At 62.1% G+C, this 17,692-nt stretch overlaps 9 protein-coding genes across 9 annotated transcripts in view; 5 read left to right on the forward strand and 4 right to left on the reverse strand.

Annotated features, from left to right (window-relative positions):
- AMSG_05750 (proteasome subunit beta type) overlaps positions 1 to 955 on the forward strand; it is a 1,334-nt gene extending 379 nt beyond the window's left edge. The window contains exons 2-3 of the mRNA XM_013901708.1: positions 185 to 225; positions 322 to 955. Coding sequence (XP_013757162.1) covers positions 185 to 225; positions 322 to 904 — 624 coding nt within the window. The 3' untranslated portion in view covers positions 905 to 955. The remainder of the gene's footprint in view (positions 1 to 184; positions 226 to 321) is intronic.
- Positions 956 to 1,062: 107 nt separating this feature from the next.
- On the reverse strand, positions 1,063 to 2,362 carry AMSG_05751 (60S ribosomal protein L33). The gene is made up of 3 exons (XM_013901709.1): positions 2,336 to 2,362; positions 1,773 to 1,808; positions 1,063 to 1,374 (listed from the first exon to the last, which is right to left on the reverse strand). Exons 1-3 carry the CDS (start codon positions 2,341 to 2,343, stop codon positions 1,101 to 1,103), a joined length of 318 nt encoding a protein of 105 aa, XP_013757163.1. The 5' UTR covers positions 2,344 to 2,362; the 3' UTR covers positions 1,063 to 1,100.
- A 711-nt stretch (positions 2,363 to 3,073) lies between these two features.
- AMSG_05752 (26S proteasome regulatory subunit) lies at positions 3,074 to 5,006 on the forward strand. The gene is made up of 2 exons (XM_013901710.1): positions 3,074 to 3,206; positions 3,804 to 5,006. The coding sequence occupies exons 1-2, from the start codon at positions 3,092 to 3,094 to the stop codon at positions 4,973 to 4,975; spliced, it is 1,287 nt and encodes a 428-aa protein (XP_013757164.1). The 5' UTR covers positions 3,074 to 3,091; the 3' UTR covers positions 4,976 to 5,006.
- A 185-nt stretch (positions 5,007 to 5,191) lies between these two features.
- Positions 5,192 to 6,556, forward strand: AMSG_05753 (L10e/P0). The gene is made up of 2 exons (XM_013901711.1): positions 5,192 to 5,211; positions 5,461 to 6,556. Exon 2 carries the CDS (start codon positions 5,523 to 5,525, stop codon positions 6,480 to 6,482), a length of 960 nt encoding a protein of 319 aa, XP_013757165.1. The 5' UTR covers positions 5,192 to 5,211; positions 5,461 to 5,522; the 3' UTR covers positions 6,483 to 6,556.
- A 91-nt stretch (positions 6,557 to 6,647) lies between these two features.
- Positions 6,648 to 8,498, forward strand: AMSG_05754 (actin; the record flags this gene model as incomplete). Its single annotated transcript, XM_013901712.1, has 3 exons — positions 6,648 to 6,791; positions 7,094 to 7,181; positions 7,556 to 8,498. The coding sequence occupies exons 1-3, from the start codon at positions 6,668 to 6,670 to the stop codon at positions 8,496 to 8,498; spliced, it is 1,155 nt and encodes a 384-aa protein (XP_013757166.1). The 5' UTR covers positions 6,648 to 6,667.
- Positions 8,499 to 8,544: 46 nt separating this feature from the next.
- Positions 8,545 to 10,068, reverse strand: AMSG_05755 (uncharacterized protein). Its single transcript, XM_013901713.1, has 2 exons — positions 9,981 to 10,068; positions 8,545 to 9,412 (listed from the first exon to the last, which is right to left on the reverse strand). Exons 1-2 carry the CDS (start codon positions 10,038 to 10,040, stop codon positions 8,642 to 8,644), a joined length of 831 nt encoding a protein of 276 aa, XP_013757167.1. The 5' UTR covers positions 10,041 to 10,068; the 3' UTR covers positions 8,545 to 8,641.
- A 326-nt stretch (positions 10,069 to 10,394) lies between these two features.
- Positions 10,395 to 11,200, reverse strand: AMSG_05756 (uncharacterized protein). Its single transcript, XM_013901714.1, has 2 exons — positions 10,970 to 11,200; positions 10,395 to 10,485 (listed from the first exon to the last, which is right to left on the reverse strand). The coding sequence occupies exons 1-2, from the start codon at positions 11,181 to 11,183 to the stop codon at positions 10,457 to 10,459; spliced, it is 243 nt and encodes an 80-aa protein (XP_013757168.1). The 5' UTR covers positions 11,184 to 11,200; the 3' UTR covers positions 10,395 to 10,456.
- Positions 11,201 to 12,452: 1,252 nt separating this feature from the next.
- On the forward strand, positions 12,453 to 14,486 carry AMSG_05757 (RNA recognition domain-containing protein 2 family protein; the record flags this gene model as incomplete). Its single annotated transcript, XM_013901715.1, has 1 exon — positions 12,453 to 14,486. One exon carries the CDS (start codon positions 12,453 to 12,455, stop codon positions 14,484 to 14,486), a length of 2,034 nt encoding a protein of 677 aa, XP_013757169.1.
- A 9-nt stretch (positions 14,487 to 14,495) lies between these two features.
- The window catches only part of AMSG_05758 (uncharacterized protein), a gene marked incomplete at its 5' end in the record, with an annotated part of 3,728 nt that continues 531 nt past the window's right edge, over positions 14,496 to 17,692 (reverse strand). Inside the window, one exon of the mRNA XM_013901716.1 lies at positions 14,496 to 17,354. Coding sequence (XP_013757170.1) covers positions 14,504 to 17,354 — 2,851 coding nt within the window. The 3' untranslated portion in view covers positions 14,496 to 14,503. The remainder of the gene's footprint in view (positions 17,355 to 17,692) is intronic.

Here is a 17,692-nt window from a genome sequence, read left to right on the forward strand (position 1 = left end):
TCCCCACCTCCCTTCCTCGTCCTCTCTCCCCCTCCCCCTCCCCTCCCTCCTCTCTCTCTCTCTCTCTCTCTCCCTCTCTCCCTCTCCCCCTTCCGTCCTCCCTACGGCCGCATTGTCCCCCTTCCCCCTCCCTCCCCTTCCTCCCTCCCCGCATCACTCACATGGTGTGGCCACTCTATGACAGAGCATCATGACGTACAATGGCGCCGCCATCATCGCCATGAAGTACGTGAACAGGACGATGATAAGGGTGTGAGGGTGGGGGGAGGAGAAGGTGATAGTGTGCGGGGGGTGACTCATCATGTGTGGCGTGGTGCGCAGGGGCAAGGACTGCGTGGCGATCGCGTCGGATACCCGGCTGGGCATCCAGGCAATGACGGTGGCGACGGACTTCCAGAAGGTCTTCAAAATCCACGACTACCTGTATCTGGGCATGGCCGGGCTTGCGACGGACGTGCAGACGCTGGACGCACTGTTCCAGTTCAAACACAACATGTTTGCGCTCCGGGAGAACCGCAACATGTCGCCGTCAGCCTTTCTGGCGATGGTCTCTTCGACGCTGTACTCGAAGCGGTTTGGCCCGTACTTTGTGGAGCCTGTTGTGGCCGGCCTCACGGTCAAGCCTGACGGAAGCGTGGAGCCGTACGTGGGCGGCACCGACCTGATCGGCTGCATCTCATCACCGGATGGCTTTGCCGTCTCGGGCACCATGTCCGAGGCCCTCTACGGTCCGTGCGAGTCGATGTACAAGCCCGATCTCGAGCCTGAGGACCTGTTCGAGACCATCTCGCAGTGCATGCTCGCCGGCGTCGACCGCGACGCTGTCTCGGGCTGGGGCGTCGTCGTCCACATCATCACCAAGGACGAGGTCATCACACGCCACCTCAAGAACCGCATGGACTAGACATGGCTGACGCACTGCTGCGCGATGAAATGAACTCTGATTGGCGTTAGACTGGCAAGGACCTCGCCTTGGGGGTGTGGGAGGTAGGGAGAGCACGGATCGTCGGAGCCAGCGAGTCTCTACACAATACAGAGCGGGTGTGTGTGGAGCCGATTGCGTTGCGTGCGTGGGATCTCTTGATTCCGTTGGACTTTACTCAGATGTTCGACGGGAAGAGCATGACGCGGACGGGGGCGCCGAACGAGCGGGGCGGGAGGTTGCGCTTGAACTTGGCGCGGACAAGGCCAGAGTTGCCGTGCGGGCGGGTGATCTTGCCCCAGATGTAGCGGGTGGTCGAGCCCTTGAGGTCCTTCTTCTCGCCCTTGTAGACGTACGCGACGCGCTTGCCAACGTAGAAGTTGGTGGCCTTGCGGGTGTTGCAGCCCTCAAGCTTGAGGAGCGAGGTGTGCGGGTAGTGGACAACCTTGGACCTACAGTAACCATGCCAATGCCAGCGTATGCGTGAGTGTGGCTCGTGTGGTAGGCGGGGGGGAGGGGGGGGGGACGGGGCGGGGGAGGAGGTGAAAATGACAAAGTGGGGGAACGGGTGATCACCAGCTGGCCAATGGTGAGCCTCGGTCGAGTGGGAAGGGGGGGGGGGCCGGGTCGGCACGCGCTGGCGCGACGAGAGAGAGCAAGACGGAGCGAGGACAGCAGATGGGGGAGGCAATGGGCATAAACACTGGGTTGACGAGTACAATGACCACAGCAGCGGCGTGTGGTAGAGGGAGGAAGTAGCGAGGGAGAGCGGGAGAGAGAGGGGAGGAGAAGGAGGGGAAGGGGGGAGGACAAAGTCATACAAAAATGGGAGGGGGAAGAAGGGACGTACCGCTTGTAGCCAACGTGGACAGCCTTGACGTAAGTGCTGTAGTGGGGTAGCACGGACATAGAGCAATGATGTGAGTCTGTTCGATGGTCTGTATCTCTTCTCCCTTGCCCATACCAGCTGTGTATGAGCCCCCTAGGCGGTGGTCGGTGATGGCCGAACACCCAAATTAATGGTCGGGTCGAGGCCGAGGCCAGGCCGACTTTGGGAGCGGAGCACAGGGGGGACAGACACTCTTACACGAGCACCAGAAGGTCAACGATGTGCGCACCAAGCGTAGACACCTCATATACCCTACTGGAGCGTGCTCGCTCACTTGTGCTTCGCTGTGGCGAGGCCGAGAGGATGGCGGACGAGCCGACAAAGGCAGTCCTCAGCCCATTTTCTCTCCCTCGCTCCCATCCCACCGCCACCCCCAAGGAGACGAGGACTACCTTGGAGGCAACCAAGCACAAGCTAAGATATCAAGCGCATGCGTGGGTACCTCCAGTACGATAGGCACTCATACTACTTGGTCGTGGCTGCTGTCAACTCTCTCACTCCCTTTGTCTCATCCTCTCACGTACCGCGGCATTGTGTGTGCTGTGTGAAGTGTTGCGATGGTCGGTTCATTCGCCAGCGAACGAAAGACCGAACGATTTCCTCCCGCCAACTCAAACGCCACCGCCGCCAACCCGCTCACTGACCTCGAGTCGAACAAGGTAAAGGGCGGCGAGGCGTCCGATTCTACGCTCAAGGTCTGCAGTCTGTGCGAGTACTTGTAGTTGAGGATGCGATCATTAGCTCGCTCCACCTGCAGCAGTGTATGCGATCGTGCAAGCTTCCACAGCTGGTGATCATGGCTAAGAGCATGCCACTGGCGCCTGTGTCGCCTTTGCCTGGCGTGCCAGACGCACCATGGCGCGAGCATGATGCGTTTCCCAGGCAACTACTATGGCTGCACACCTCATTTCCGAGTTGTATGCGTGTGACGGGCGGCGGAATAATGATTAGAGGTCATTGATGCGAAGAGCCATGCACAGCGATGGTGTGGGGAGTTGGGCCGGGCGGGACGGGAGGGGTCCGCAGCTGGGCCTAGATGCCGAACCCCGATGCCACCAAGGTCCGCTCATGATTGGCAGCAGGACAGGTGATGAACATGTTCGGATATAGATGGTGGTTGGTGGTGGGCTATGATGGGAAGCGTGGATGGCAGCGATGATGCTAAAGTGTCCCCCAGCAAGTACGGTGCTTGATGGTGGGGGGGAGGCGGAGTCGGCGCGAGCTAGAGTGGACAAAGGCGACGGCGAGGGCAACACCCGACTCTTTGAGGCATACGTATCATGGCGGCGTCCTACGAAGCTGTGAAGGAGACGTTTGAGCGTGCCAATGCCGAGAAGGAGATCAACCCAGCTGCGGCTGTGACCAAGTACCGTTCGCTCCTTGAGCTTAATCCCAGTACGTGATGATGGTGATGATGGTGGTGGTAGAAGGGGGTGGAAGGGTGGGTAGGGTGGGTAGGGCGGGTAGGGGGTAGGCAGGGGGTAGGGATGGGGGACTGGGATGAGAAGATAGACAGAGAGAGGAAGGGAGAGGGTGTGTATGTATGATATAGAAGTGGTGAATATAGCTGGTTTGTGTGTGGGAGACTGGGGGTGGGGAGGTGGTGGAGGTCGGTGGAGGTAAAGGTGCCTGTGGTTGGCTTGGTCGGTGGTCAAGGCGACCTGTGCCCGGCCCCGCCCCGCCCCCCCCCCCCCCCCACCCCGGCCACCCAAACTCGCCAGCTCCAACCCCCACCAAGCCACACACTCTGCCTTTCACTACCTCCCACATACTACACACATACCCTCCATTTCTTCTGCTGTCACATACGTCATGCATGGACACGTGGTGGACATGGTGGTCTCCTGTGGTCGGTGCTGGTGGGAAGCGGCAAATTCCTCCAGGCGCGCACTCGTCGGCAGGAAGGGTATGGCGGAGAGAAAGAGAGGGACACTCACGTGATACCGAGTCGATCTGTGGCTGTGGCTGTGGAACGTGCATGCGAACGGATAGAGGACGATCCGGAGAAGATTGCTGAGCAGGCGCTGGTTGCGCTGGGCGAGGTGCTCGTGGCTCAGGGCGATGCCGGAGCCATTGTGGAGCTGTTTGAAGTGGTCAAGGGCATGGCAGAGATGATGTCCAAGGCGCGGACGGCAAAGATTGTGCGAATGATGCTGACGGTGCTGGGCAAGGTCGACGAGGGCTCTGTGCTCTCTGTCTCTGTCGCAGAGGGTCTCATCGAGTGGGCCAAGGAGACAGGACGCAAGTTCCTGCGGCAGCGGCTGGAGGCGTCGCTGGCAGGCATGTACGCAGACGCCGGCGAGTACTCCAAGTCGCTGACGCTTCTGGCGCCGGTGCTCAAGGAGGTGAAGAAGCTGGAGGACAAGCTGCTCCTCGTGGAGCTGCACCTTGTGGAGTCTCGGGTCCACCACGCGCTGCGCAACCTGCCCAAGGCCAAGGCTTCGCTGACGTCTGCGCGGACGTCGTCGACAGCGGTCTTTTGCCCGCCGCTCATGCAGGCGCAGATCGAGTCGCAGGCCGGCGTGCTCCAGGCCGAGGAGAAGGACTACAAGACGGCGTACTCGTACTTTTTCGAGGCCTTTGAGGGCTACGCCTCGCTGGCAGCCATGCCCGAGCTCAACACCGAGCCGCTGGCTGTCGCTTCGCTCAAGTACATGCTGCTGTGCAAGGTGATGATGGACAAGCCACAGGAGGTGACCTCGGTCGTCAACAACAAGGCCGTCCTCAAGTTCTCAGGCGACCACGTGACGGCCATGCAGGCCATCGCCGCCGCCGCTATCGACCGCTCGCTGCACAAGTTCCAGGCCGCCATCGATGAGTACCCGTCCCACCTGGCCGAAGACCCAGTCATTGCCGCACACCTCAAGACCCTCTACGACTCGCTGTTCGAGGCTAACCTCCTCCGCATCATCGAGCCGTACACCTCGGTCCAGGTCGCTCACATCGCACAGACCATCGCCCTCCCGCTCGACGTTGTCGAGTCCAAGCTCTCCAAGATGATCCTCGACGGTAAGCTCTCGGGCGTCCTCGACCAGGACGTCGACGCCCTCATCGTCTACGACGAGCCCAAGCAGGACAAGGCCCTGGCCGCCTCGCTCGACGTCATCGACAACATGTCGCAGGTTGTCGACTCGCTCTTCAACAAGGTCAACAACCTGTCATAGACTCCTACCATCCGCTTCACACGCTTTAAGCGGCCCGCCGCCATCTCGGCTCTCCTCTACTCTGCTCCTCCCAATGAAGCATCTGCGCTCCCCTCCCCCTCCCACCCCCCCTTCCATTGCCGTCGTCGCCTCGGAATCGATTGGAAGTGTCTTTTCGTTCGCAAGAGCAAAACGCCAGACTTTGCTCGCCGGTTGCCATCCACTTTCACGACGGCATACCCCACGTCGATCTTCACGTACGTATGCCATGAACATGGAGTACCCCCCCCCTCCCCCTCCCCCACCACCACCACCCCTACCACACACACACACAATACTAGTGCCATGTACTCTGTGCAGAGTGGTTACCTCGGCAAGGAGGTGGTCAATGAGCTGCAAGTGCAAGGAGAACAGCAGGGAGGGTGCCCGCTGTTGTTGATGAGATATTTTTGGGTGTGTTTTTTGTCTGACTCACACACAAGTTGCTCATGGTGATGTGGATACAGAGGCCGACCCACCCCCCTTAACACGTCCTTGAAATCTATCTAGGCCCCTTTCATCACTCAAAATGGAATCGGGAGGACGCGCTGCCAAGTTTGCCAAGAAGGCTGCCTACTACGACAAGGTTGTCGCCCTCTTCCAGGAGTACTCCAAGGTCATCCTGGTTGATGCTGACAATGTCGGTTCGTCGCAGATGCAGCAGATCCGCATTGCCCTCCGCGGCAAGGCTACTCTGCTCATGGGCAAGAACACCATGATCCGCCGTGCTCTTCGCGCCATCGCCGAGGAGGACGAGAAGATCGAGCGCATCCTGCCGCTCATCGTCGGCAACGTCGGCCTCGTCTTCACCCACGAGGAGCCGGCCGAGATCCGCGCCCTCATCGGTGCCAACCGTGTCGGTGCCCCGGCCAAGGCTGGTGCCATCGCCCCGTGCGACGTCGACGTCCCTGCCGGCCCGACTGGCATGGAGCCCGGTCTGACTGCCTTCTTCCAGGCTCTCAACATTGCCACCAAGATTGCTCGTGGCCAGATTGAGATCGTGGCGGACATCAAGCTCATCACTAAGGGCGACAAGGTCTCGGCCTCCGAGGCTGTGCTTCTCCAGAAGCTTGGCATCAAGCCGTTCTCGTACGGTCTTGAGGCCAAGACCATCTACGACGACGGTGTCGTCTACGATGCTGCCGTCCTCGACCTCACCTCGGAGGACATCGGCGCCATGCTCGCCAACGCCGCCAAGGACATCGGTGCCATCTCGCTGGCCATCGACTACCCGACCGTCGTCTCGGTGCCGCACTCGATCCTCAACGGCTTCAAGAACGTCATGTTCGTCTCGCTCGGCTCCGAGTACACCATCAAGGAGATCGCCGAGCTCAAGGCTCTGCTCGACGACCCGGAGGCCCTCGCCGCCGCCCAGGCTGCCGCTGCCGCCTCTGGTGACGCTGCCGACGCCGCCGCCGCCGCCGCCGACGACTCGGGCAACGACGACTCGTCGTCCGAGATGTCGGGCATGTTCGACATGTTCGGTTAAGCAACTGCTCTGCTAGCCTACCCAATTTTGGAGCCATCGCTCTCTGCCCACCGCAGCCGACGGGTTCCTATCCGAGACTGCTGTTGATAAAGCGCAAACTTGGCCAGTATCGATTGCTACGTCGAAGATGGCCTTGATGGTGTGAGACCTCTCGAGTGCGACACACTTGACGCCTCCAATCGACCATGTCTGCGTACTCGTCTGAGATTGAGTATGAGACAGCTGTAGTCATTGACAACGGGACCGGCCGTATCAAGGCCGGCTTTGCCGGAGAGGATGCCCCATCCCTTGTCTTCCCTGCCGTCATTGGTACGTATCCTTGTCGACCTGGTCCTCCCGCTGCCCCCCATGCCCATACCCGTCCGTAGTGACCTACCCGCACGCAGGACGCAGTCGACCACCACCTTCCCCCCCCCCCCCCCACACACACACAAACACATATACACCCCCTACACCACCACCACTATCCCCCCATACACACACACACACATACCATCTTCCCCTTCCCCTTTCCTTCCCCTCCTTCCACCCCTTTCCCTTCCCCCCACACTCACCCGCACCCCCCCCCCTTCTTCCCCCCCACACACACACACACACATACACATACACAGGCTCCCCGCAAGAGGGCCTGGAGGACGAGCTGGATGAGTACTACATTGGCAATGCTGCGGAAGAGATGCGCGGACAGCTGGACCTTCGGTATGTGTGGGTGGGTGAGGGTGGGAGGGCGAGGCAATGGCACTGCTTGCGCTTGGGCGTGCAGGAAATGTTGGCCAGGTGGCTTGGGGGGGATAGATACGGTGGGAGGTAGAGGTGAAGGTGGAGGTGGAGGGGAGGAGGGGGGGGGAGGGGGGGGGGGGGGGGGACGAGAAAGAGGGAATGGACTCATGGGTTATGGTGTGGTGATGGATGGATATGGATGGTTTGATGGGGTTGGGGTCGTCGTCGTTGCTGTCGTTGTCGTCGTGTTGGTTGGTGCGTGGATGGACTGGTGGTGCACGGACTGGGGACTCTCTGCTTGACACCTCGCTATGTGGCGGCTTCATGTGGCGACGGTATCGTGTGACGAACAGCTACCCGATGATCCACGGCAAGGTGGAGAACTGGGACGACATGGAGAAGATGTGGGAGTACATTTTCTTCGAGGGCCTCGACGACGTTGACCCGGAGAACCAGCCTGTGCTCCTCACCGAGGCACCGCTCAACCCCCTGAAGAACCGTGAGAAGATGGCGGAGATCATGTTTGAGACCTTTGGGGTGCCTGCGCTCAACATTGCGCTGCAAGCGGTGCTTGCTCTGTACGCGTCCGGGCGGACGACCGGCGTGGTGCTTGACTGCGGCGAGGGCGTGACGCATGTGGTGCCTGTTGTCGAGGGCTACGCCATTCCGCGGGCTATTCACCGGCTCGACATGGCCGGGCGCGACCTGACGGCCCGCATGCTCTCGCTCCTCACCGACAAGGGCCACGAACTCGAGGATGACGCGACGACAATGGAGGCCGTCAAGAGCTTGAAGGAGAAGGTCTGCCAGGTCTCACTCGACTACGACACCGACGTTGCCGCCGCCTCGCCCTCAGAGTACGAAATGAGCAACGGCCTCAAGGTCTCGCTCGGCCCCGAGGTGTACTCGGTCCCCGAGGTTCTCTTCAACCCGTCGATGATTGGGTTTGAGAAGGCGACTGCCTTTGGCCTGCCCAAGCTTGTCTACGAGACCATCCAGAAGACCGAAATCGACCTCCGCAAGGAGCTGTACGAGAACATCATCCTCTCCGGCGGCTCCACTCTCTTCCCGGGCCTGGAGGACCGCCTCACCCGCGACCTTGAGGCCCTCATCCCCGAGTCGATGCGCATCCGTGTCATCGCCCCGCCCGAGCGCGCCTACTCGGTCTGGATTGGTGGCTCTATCTCGGCAGACCTCTCGCAGCAGACCTGGATCTCGCGCTTCGACTACGACGAGGAGGGCCCGGCCATCCTGCACCGCAACTCAGCCGACGGCCGCCACACCATGGGTGTGTAGCAAGCTTGTGTCTCGAATAACATGAGCGCATGCCGCAGCGTCATACTACAAGTTGCTTGAGTTTAGCGACTGGAGGGCAAGCGGGAGCAAAGGGGAAGGGGGAAGAGGGAGGAAGAAGGTAGAAGGGGCTGGCGCACTGCGCCTCACAGCAGAACGCAGAATCCCTTCTTGGTCGACTTGGGCGGGTCCCAGTGGCGGAAGACCTTGATGATCTCGTGAAAGACCTCGGTGACGTTGTGGTTGGTCAGCGCCGAGGCCTCAAGGAACCGCGCCTGCTCATTGAGCTTGGACGCGTAGGCCTCGCCCTGGTCGGTCGGCACCTCGCGTTGATCGTCCAGATCGCACTTGTTGCCCACAACCACTAGCGGGACAGAAGCAAAGCTCTCACCCTTGACCTCGCGGATGAGATCGACAAAGCCATCGAGCGCCGCCGTAAACGTCGTGTCGTCAGTAATAGAGTAGACGAGGATGAACCCGTCGCGGTCCTCAACCCACTGCCTCCGAAGCACCACAAAGTCCTCCTGCCCAGCAGTATCCAGAATGTCAAGAAGGACCGGGAAGCCATCAAGCGTCAGGTGCCGATGAAATGAGTCCTCGATCGTCGGATCGTACACATCCACAAACGTCGATCTGCAGAACCGCATCGTCAGACACGACTTACCCACACCTCCCGAGCCCAGAACAGCAATCTTGTGCACCGCAACGGCCGTGCCCTTCTTGGCCTTCTTGCCCTTGGACTCGCGGAAGAACGGCTCCGAGCCCTCGGCCACATAAAGCACATCATCATTCGAGATGAGCCCCACATCCTCTACCCTCGCTCCGTTCTCGGTGTAGATGCTGCCCGCCGCCGCCAGTCCGAGCTTCTGCCCGCACTTTTCCAGCATTGCTTCCATCGTATCCGGCACCGCAATCAGCTGCACGCACATTCATAACAAGTCGAGCGAGGCCATCGACCACGTACCGCGATGACCGGCAGCCGAACGACCACCGCGACCACCCGCGACCACCGGCGACCACCACAACCACCACGACCAGCATGACCAGACACCACCCAATACCGACACCCATGATGATGACGAGTGAGTGAGACCATACCACACAAGACCACACCAGATCGACTGGCGCCGCCTCCAACCCAACCCCTCCACACACACACCCACACACCCACACACCTATACACAATACCATCACAACGTTGCCCTCCACTCAAAGGTGGGGGGAGGGAGGGGGGGGGGGGAGGGAAGCAGATGGGAGAGATTCGGAGCAGGTGCGGGAGCAGGTGCGGGAGCAGGGTGGTGTCTTTGCCTCAATATCTGGCACGGCCGAGACCGAGACCACACGCCCCCCCTCTAGAAATTGGGGCTCCCCCCCCCGGCGAACCCAATATTATCGGGGCCCCGAGACAAGAATTCCTGAAAATCTGGGGGGGGGGGGGGGGGAGGGAGGGAGGGGAGGTATGGCTAATGTGTGGTAAATGCGTACATGTCCAGAACCGCAGTTCTCAGAGTTGATAAACACCGTGCATCGCACCCTCGCCGCCATGCTCCCGGTGCCTGCAGAGGAGTGTCAACTTCTGGTGAGACGGTCGTCAGTTTCACCGTTCACCGGTGCTGAGAGTCCCCACACTCTTGCCGGCCACAGCTCAGTACAGCATACCCAAGCTGAGTGCGGTCAGTCAGTTGGTTGCATAGCGGTGTACGGGCCGAGTCCGCACCGATGGCACGGATGGGTAGCCTCCATCACAACGTGCGCTAGTACCATCTATCAACTAAGGATCAACGGCTCACATCGCCTCGCACTACCTGCATCCTAGCCAGAGTAGGCACGCACACTCGCCTTCTCCACCTCCCTCATCTTCCCCCTCTCGCTTCTCTCCATGTCTGCATCTCAGTCCGGTACGCTGATGGAGGTGTGTATTGATAGACGCGCGCGGCAAGGTCGCCGAGCTGGGACACGACTCAATGGTACTTCTTCTGCTGCTCGTGGGCTGTATCACACGTTGGTCATCCATTCCTCGCTCTCTCTGTGAGTCATGTTTTCGATGCCGCGCGATGGCAGCTGCAACAGATGCAGCCGGTAGATGACAGCGTGGCCGGCTGCAGGCTGGTTTGGTTGGCCAGCTGGCGAGCTGTCGCCCCCCCAAAAATTCAACGCGTCGCCCTCGTCCAAGCGCAAGCCCAACCCAGGCCGTAGAAAGCAGCAATCAAGCCACAACTTGAGGATGTTGTCGGTGACATGGTGCTGTGGTTATGTGCTTCACGTTGTGAAACTGACTGCAATGCTGTCGCCGTGGGAGGTGCTGGCGACCGACCCGCCGCCAGCGGGAACAAGTTGGGCCAAAGTCATCCTCCGTCCCACACCAGGGTGAAGGGAAGGCGGAGGGGAGGGCGGGGGGCGCGGCGACAGCACTGGCAATGGAAGAGGCATGGAGGGGCATGGGTAAAGGGAGAGAGTGGATGTGTGGAACGTACCCATGAGGTGCGGGATCTCAAGGATGTAGCCAATGGCCATGGCGCCGACCATGAGGTGCATGACCGGAGCGGCGAGGTTGCCCGGGCGGGCCATGAACTTGGACGCATAGCTGCGCATGGCACGGTTGGCAATGCCAGACACGCCGCCGTTGGCACGGACCCACTTGTCCATCTCGGACAGGCGCACAGACGAGAACGACGAGTTGGAGGCCATAGTGTTCAGAGTTGAGTGTTGTCCGAACCAAGGCATACGCCTACACCATAGACGGTGCTGATCTGCCCGACACCCGACGCCCGCCGACGGCCAGGCCGCCCAACCATCTTGCCCACATCAATGACCCACATCAATGACTCACACCTTACATTGCCACACCAGTAGATGGCCATCAATGTCAGTAAACACCAAACGTTATCCAAGCCGTACGGATTGATCAGATCCATATTCTGAGAGCGTTATAGGCTGCTTGCCTGACGCACACAATAGGCTCCGCGCCACACCCGCCCGCCTCCCCGGCCGCGCCCGACTCATCCAAGAGCAACTCCTCATTCCCCTTCCTTCCTTCCTTGATCATAGCCCACCGGGCTACCCCCGATACGATCAGCAGCCAATAAAGACGCATGCCCATACGCACGCTTTCCAGCACCTGCTCCACCACACCCGGATGGCTTGGACACTCGATGGATAATCATTGAGTAGCCATCATTTTAGCGGTGGAGAGAGTGAAAGGCAGGCGGTGGAAGAAGCAGCAGCAGCACAGGCACGTCAAGCCTTGGCCAACCACCCATCTCCATCAAGCGAAGCTCCCGGTCTTCCTCCTAAAAGACGTACGTACCTCAGCTAGCCCAGTTTCTATACATGATGATCATGTCTGATGTCTGTTATAATGCCTGGTTTCATGCCACACCTCGACCTGGCCACACCCCCCCGCCCCTTCTGTCGTGTCCGGTGGTGGCGCAGATGGTGGATGGAGTGGCACGACACGCCTGCGGGGACGGCGCTTTCTTTACAAGCCTCATGCCGTACAAGGTTTCATATACCAACCATCGCCAAGCTTGATATCTTTGTGGGCGACTTGAGCTTGTGATCAGTGTCTCTTGGTATCAAACCTTGCAGTTTTCTCGTGGTTACCTTCTCCGCGCAGCACCTCGGCTCTCTTGGCCGCCGGCTGCTGTCCATCCGACGCCATCCCGCACACTCGCCGAGCACTCCCGCCAGAGGCCACCCACTGTGATAATGGAGTCGTGACAACTCGTCAACCACATGATGTGGATGATGGATACCATGTCTTGTGGTTGTACTCCTGGTGTGGCAAGATGCTGAGGCATGAGCATGGTATAGGTGGTAAGAGTGAGGAGAGGCCGTCAGAAGCGGCCCACGTGTCGGCAGTCCCGGCGAAATGCAAACGTTTTCACTCACATTTTTTAACCCGCTATCACTTCTCGCTCTACACCCGCACAGCTACCCCCTTCGTCTTGGATGGCCATGCCGCTTTCACACCACGAACCGTACGGGTTCGAGTCGGACGAGTCCGACAGTGGCCTGTCGCCGCTGCTCGACCTCGACCCCGAGCCTGGTGCATCATCCATGGCCTCGTCACCGGTCTTGAGAGCACTCGATGGCGGCCACCCGCCGGTCGCGGCCAGCCTCTCGGCCTGGTCGTCAGGCGAGACGCTCGCCAGCTCGCCCGGTGACGATGCCAGGACGCTCAACTCGGCCACACGATCGGTGCCGGAGCTGGGATCCGGAAACTTGACCAGCGGCCGCTCGCGACCAGTCTTTGTCCCGCACATGGCGGCTGCCAGCTCGTTTGCAGTCGCATCGTCGCTCCCGGACGATCGGCTTGTGCCACTGATGTGCATTCCGTCGCTCTCGTCGTCGCTCTCGTCGCAGGCGGTGTCGATGGAGGCCGGACTCCTTGCACAGGCGCAGCGTGCCTCGCGTGGAGCACGGTTGCAGCCATCGCGCATGCTCATCATCTCGGGCCTGCGCCGCAACGCTCCTCGGTCACCACTGATGTCGATGCTGGAGGAGGCCGGCCAGCTCCGGGCGCTCGACTCTGCCTCTGACGACGGCACCATGATGGTGGCGTCGTTCTACGATCTCCGCCACGCGCTTGCCGCGCAAGAGCGGCTCGACGGCTCCGTCTTTGACGGGCGAACAATTGCGGTGCGGTTTGCGCCGCCTGGTGCGCCCGAGCGCGAGCTTGTTGCCGCCGACGTCGACCAGGACTCACTCATTATTGTCTTTAACGTCCTGCCCTCGGTCTCGTTGACGCACATGGTCTCGCTCTTTAGCCCGTACGGCGACATCCGGCGAGTCTCGCACGTCGCCGCTAAGCGGCACAAGGTCTTCCGCTTTGTCGAGTTCTACGACGCGCGTGCCGCCGCCGCCGCCGTCGCCGATCCGCCGCATCCAGACGCCAGCGGCGTCGGTGAGCTGCCCATGCTAGTGGAGCGGGCGCGGTCGAAGCCCGGAACGCACGGTGTTCAGTGGGAGGTCGGCACGCCGAGTAACTCGCCGATGTCGTCGCCTATGGCGCACTCGCCGCCGCGCTCGCGCTCGCGCTCAACATCGTGCTCGGTCCTCCCGCCGGACGCCGCCGTCAATGTGGTCAAGCACGTCTCGTCACCATCACGTCCGCCGCGCGCAGTCCCGGAGCCTGGCTCTGACTACCTGGCGCCGATCTCGGGCCTGATGAATGCACCGCTCTCGTCGAGCAAGCGCTCCAACTCTCTGCCGTCGGCCAACCAGGACTCAGACGCCTCGTGCTCGCCACCGCTCAACAGACCGTCACTGCTGTCGGCCTCGCTGGCGGAGAGCAAGCCGACCGGACACAGCTTGTGGAGCTCAGCGTCGGCGTCGCGCTCGCGCTCCCGCACACGGACCCGCTCCAAGACCCGCTCCAAGACCCGCTCGTCGTCACGGACTCACTCGCGCTCATCGCGCTCGTCGCGCTCGTCATCACGCGACAGCTCAACGTCGCGCAAGCCGCGCCGCCGTCAGCCAGACCCGGCGTGCGTCATCTCGGTCGACGCCCTTGAGGTCGGCGACGAGACGCGGACAACTGCCATGATCCGCAACATCCCCAACCGCTACCGCCGCGACGATCTGCTCGCCGCACTCACCGACGCGCACCTCAGCGGGCAGTTCGACTTTGTATACCTTCCCGTCGACGCCCACCACAAGGCCAACGTCGGCTACGCCTTTGTTAACTTTGTTTCTCCAGCCGCGCTCGCCCAGGCCTACCGCGCCCTGCACGGCGCCTCTTGGCGCCGGTACAACTCGGACAAGGTCTGCCGCCTTGCCTTTGCCCACGTTCAGGGCCAAGCCAATCTCATCTCGCACTTTCGGGCCAAGGGCAAGTACTTTTCCGATCCGGACGCCTCGCCCCTGGCCATCTGCCGCGACACCGCGCCCGACGGCGCCCGCGCCGCACTCGGAAGCCGCGGCACTCGCGCCGCCGGTGCCAGCCGCGTCCCGCCGCCGCCTGCCCGCTCGCTCCGCGTCTTCCAGTAGCCCGAGACGACGCACCTTTACTCGGCAAACTTGAGCGGGCCGCCTGATGTCCGGGCAGCCCACGTGGTAAAGTCGAATGTGGCAGACATGTTCTGCATCGGCGTCAGCGACGAGTCGTTCTGCACAAGCGTGACGCCCGCCGGCAGTGCAGGCGTGCGCCGCACAGCGAGCACCCCAGCCATGCCTCCGCTCCCCTGTCCATCAGGCCCATGAGCTGGTGGGCCCGAGAACGCCGAGTAGCGGCTGAGCGACGGAAAGGCCATGCCGTAGCCGCCGCGCGAGGTGGTTGCCAGAACCGTCGTGCCGGCCTCGGACTCGGACTCGTCGAGCTCGGACGAGCCGCCGAGAGCGAGTGCCGCGGTCGACTGCCCCACCAGCGCGTCAGAAGCCGCAGTCTCGACGTCGCCGAGAAGAATTGCGGCACGGTCAAGCCGGGCGCCGCGAGTTGCGGCGCAGGATGCCGCCATCGCGTCGTGCGACTGGTGGAGGGCAACCGAGACCGGCATCGACGCCGAGCGGGCGTCGGGTGGCGCTGCGAGCGAGGCACCGTCGCGGAACATGTCAGCAAAGAGCTCGACGTCCGACGCGGCAAGATCGTTGCGCCGCGCGGCCGAGTCGAGCCCGGCCTCCTTGGCGGCCTTGTGCAGCGAGGTAAACATGCCGGCCATGGCGGCAAGCTTGTGGAAGAGATGCTGCTTGTGCTTGCGCCGCGCGAGAATGGTCTGGTGCTCCTTGGCAATCTGCGCAGACGACCAACCCGAGTCGAGGACTTGCTCCACGTTGATGTCGGCGTCGCGGATGACGTCGGCAGAGAGGAGGCACGAGACCACAACCTCCTTCTCAAACAGCGGTGGCACAATCGGGTCGATGGCGCGGGCGGCTGCGCGGGCGCGCCGCGACTTGCGCTTGCGTCGCGACCGCCGGCCTTCGCTCCCGCGTGGCGAGGCCTCCGAGTCGGAGCCCGATCCACCGCCGGCCGCCGCCAGAAAGTCTTCCAAAACCGTGACGACGTGCGCTGGATACTTGGAGGTCTCGGTAGCGAGGTAGAGGCGGGCAGCGTCGCCGGCGTCGGCGTCAAGTGCAACGTACGGGCAGATGAGCCCGGCGGTGGAGCGGGCAGCAGCGACACGGTCAACGTGGTCGACAAGCTCGGCCGACTGGACTCGCTCGCCGAGCGCGCGGAGGTAGCCGCCGATAAAGGTGTGGACCGAAGAGGCCAGTGGCGGAGGGAGCGTCGAGGCCTTTTCCTGCAGCTTGAACAGCATCGGCACGGTCTGCGCAACCTCATCGACGAGCGCGGTCCGCAGGAGGACAGCAAGGGTCTCAGCCATGGCTGCAAGGTCACACGGGTGAACGACAATACGCCGCTGGGTGATGAGAAAGTACATGGCGTAACGGACTTGCGAGCCGTACTTGGCTTCAAAGCCCTGGTTCTCGGCCGCAACCGAGAACAGGTGGGCGTAGACCTTGTGGACGCGGACGCGGTTGGCGGTCGACGGCGCCGACGCTGCAACCGTGAGCGCGTCGAGGAGCGGCTCGAGGAAGGCGATCTTGGCGGGCGCGATGGCGGCCAGCGTCGACGCGACCGCGGTGGCGGCGTCGAGGAGCGGGACAGCGGCTTCGTCGGCGGCGCAGAACGAGAGCTTCGAGCCGAGGAACAGCAGGAGCTCCAGCCGCTCCGACGACGTCGGCAGCGCTTGCGCAAGGGTGAGGACGCCGTTGACAATAGCCTTGCGCAGCTCGCCGCGAGCGCCCGCAAGAGTGGCTACAAGCTGGTTGAGGACTTGCAGCGCAGTCGAGGTGTCCAGCGGGACCCGCGAGGTGGCAAGGAGCGAGCAGGCCAGGTCGACAATCCGCGCCTTGGTCGCTGTGTGCGGAACAGCTGGAAGGTACTCGAGCGCAGACTGGACCGGGACGTAGCGGTAGGAGACGCCGACGGCCGCCATGAGAATGCGCATGACCTTGCCAATAAAGACGCCCGACTCGGTCCACATCTCGCCGGTGGTAAAGTAGTCCAGCAGCGTGCGGATGATGGTGCGGAGCGTGCTTGAGTTGGCATGTGCACCCATCTCGTAGAGCGCAAGGCCAGCGAGCTCGGCCTCGGTCAGCTCGTCGATGCGCTCGCGCGAGAGGTCAACGCCGACTGCCGAGAGCGCCACGTCGTCCAGGCTGACGTCGGACGCGCTGGCGTCTGACCCGGCAGCATCCGACCGCGAGGTCGTGCCCGAGCCGGCGGCGTCGCGCGATGCCGTTGCCGACGACCACGATGACGACGATGACGGCTTATCGACGCTCACCATCGAGTCGTCGTCACGCTTGCTGGCCTGCCGCCGGCGCCGGCGGCGCTTGCCCCGACGGCCCCCACCACCGCCTGCTCTGCCCGACCGCCGCCGCCCGCCTCGCCCGCCGCCCGACCGCCGCCGACGCACCGCGCCTGACACAAACGGATGCGCCGCCAGCAGCTCGTCAGGCAGCGTCGAGTCGTTGCGCGACATGTTTGATACAATGGCCGGCACAATCGAAGAGAGCACGTCGACAAGTTCAGTGTCGAGAATGGCCGACTGCGAGATGACAGCCCGGAGGCCGAGGAGACCCGGGCGGACTAGCGGTGAGCCGGTCGCGAGCTGCTTCCAGCACATGGCAGAAAAGTACTCCACAAAGGTGGTCCACTTGTGGCGCGAGTACAGCTCGGCGTCCAGGTGCGAAGCGTAGGTGACAAACACCGCCGCGCCCTTGGACTGCAGCTCGTACACGTTACTCTCGAGCATCATCTCGATCACAGCCACCACATCGGCTGCAAACAGCGCCAGATGCTGCGGCAGTTCTGCAACGAGCACCTCGAGCACAGAGGCGGCGAGAACAACCCAACTGTATTGCAAAAACATGTGAGTTTGGCATGGACGCCCTTGGCCGCCGACGGACCGATACTTCTTCATGACCAGCAGACCCTTGCCCCTCCGCGCCCCCCCCCCCCCCCCGCGCCCCCTGCTCCTTTCCCGAGATCCAGACAAACACACACATGCACATGATCGCCATGCAACTCTCATGGCCATCACCAGTGCCATGATTCCAGACCTCCACTCAGCCCGTCGACCAGACGACTACACGGAGCCAGCAATGCGACAGGAGACTGGCAGCGAGTGGCCAGGGGTGGGGGGGTGGGGGGGGTGGGGGGTGGTCCTAGGAGGACAAAACTAACAAAACGA

Source organism: Thecamonas trahens, assembly GCF_000142905.1.
Source record: "Thecamonas trahens ATCC 50062 unplaced genomic scaffold supercont1.27, whole genome shotgun sequence".
NCBI classification, from domain to species: Eukaryota; order Apusomonadida; family Apusomonadidae; genus Thecamonas; species Thecamonas trahens.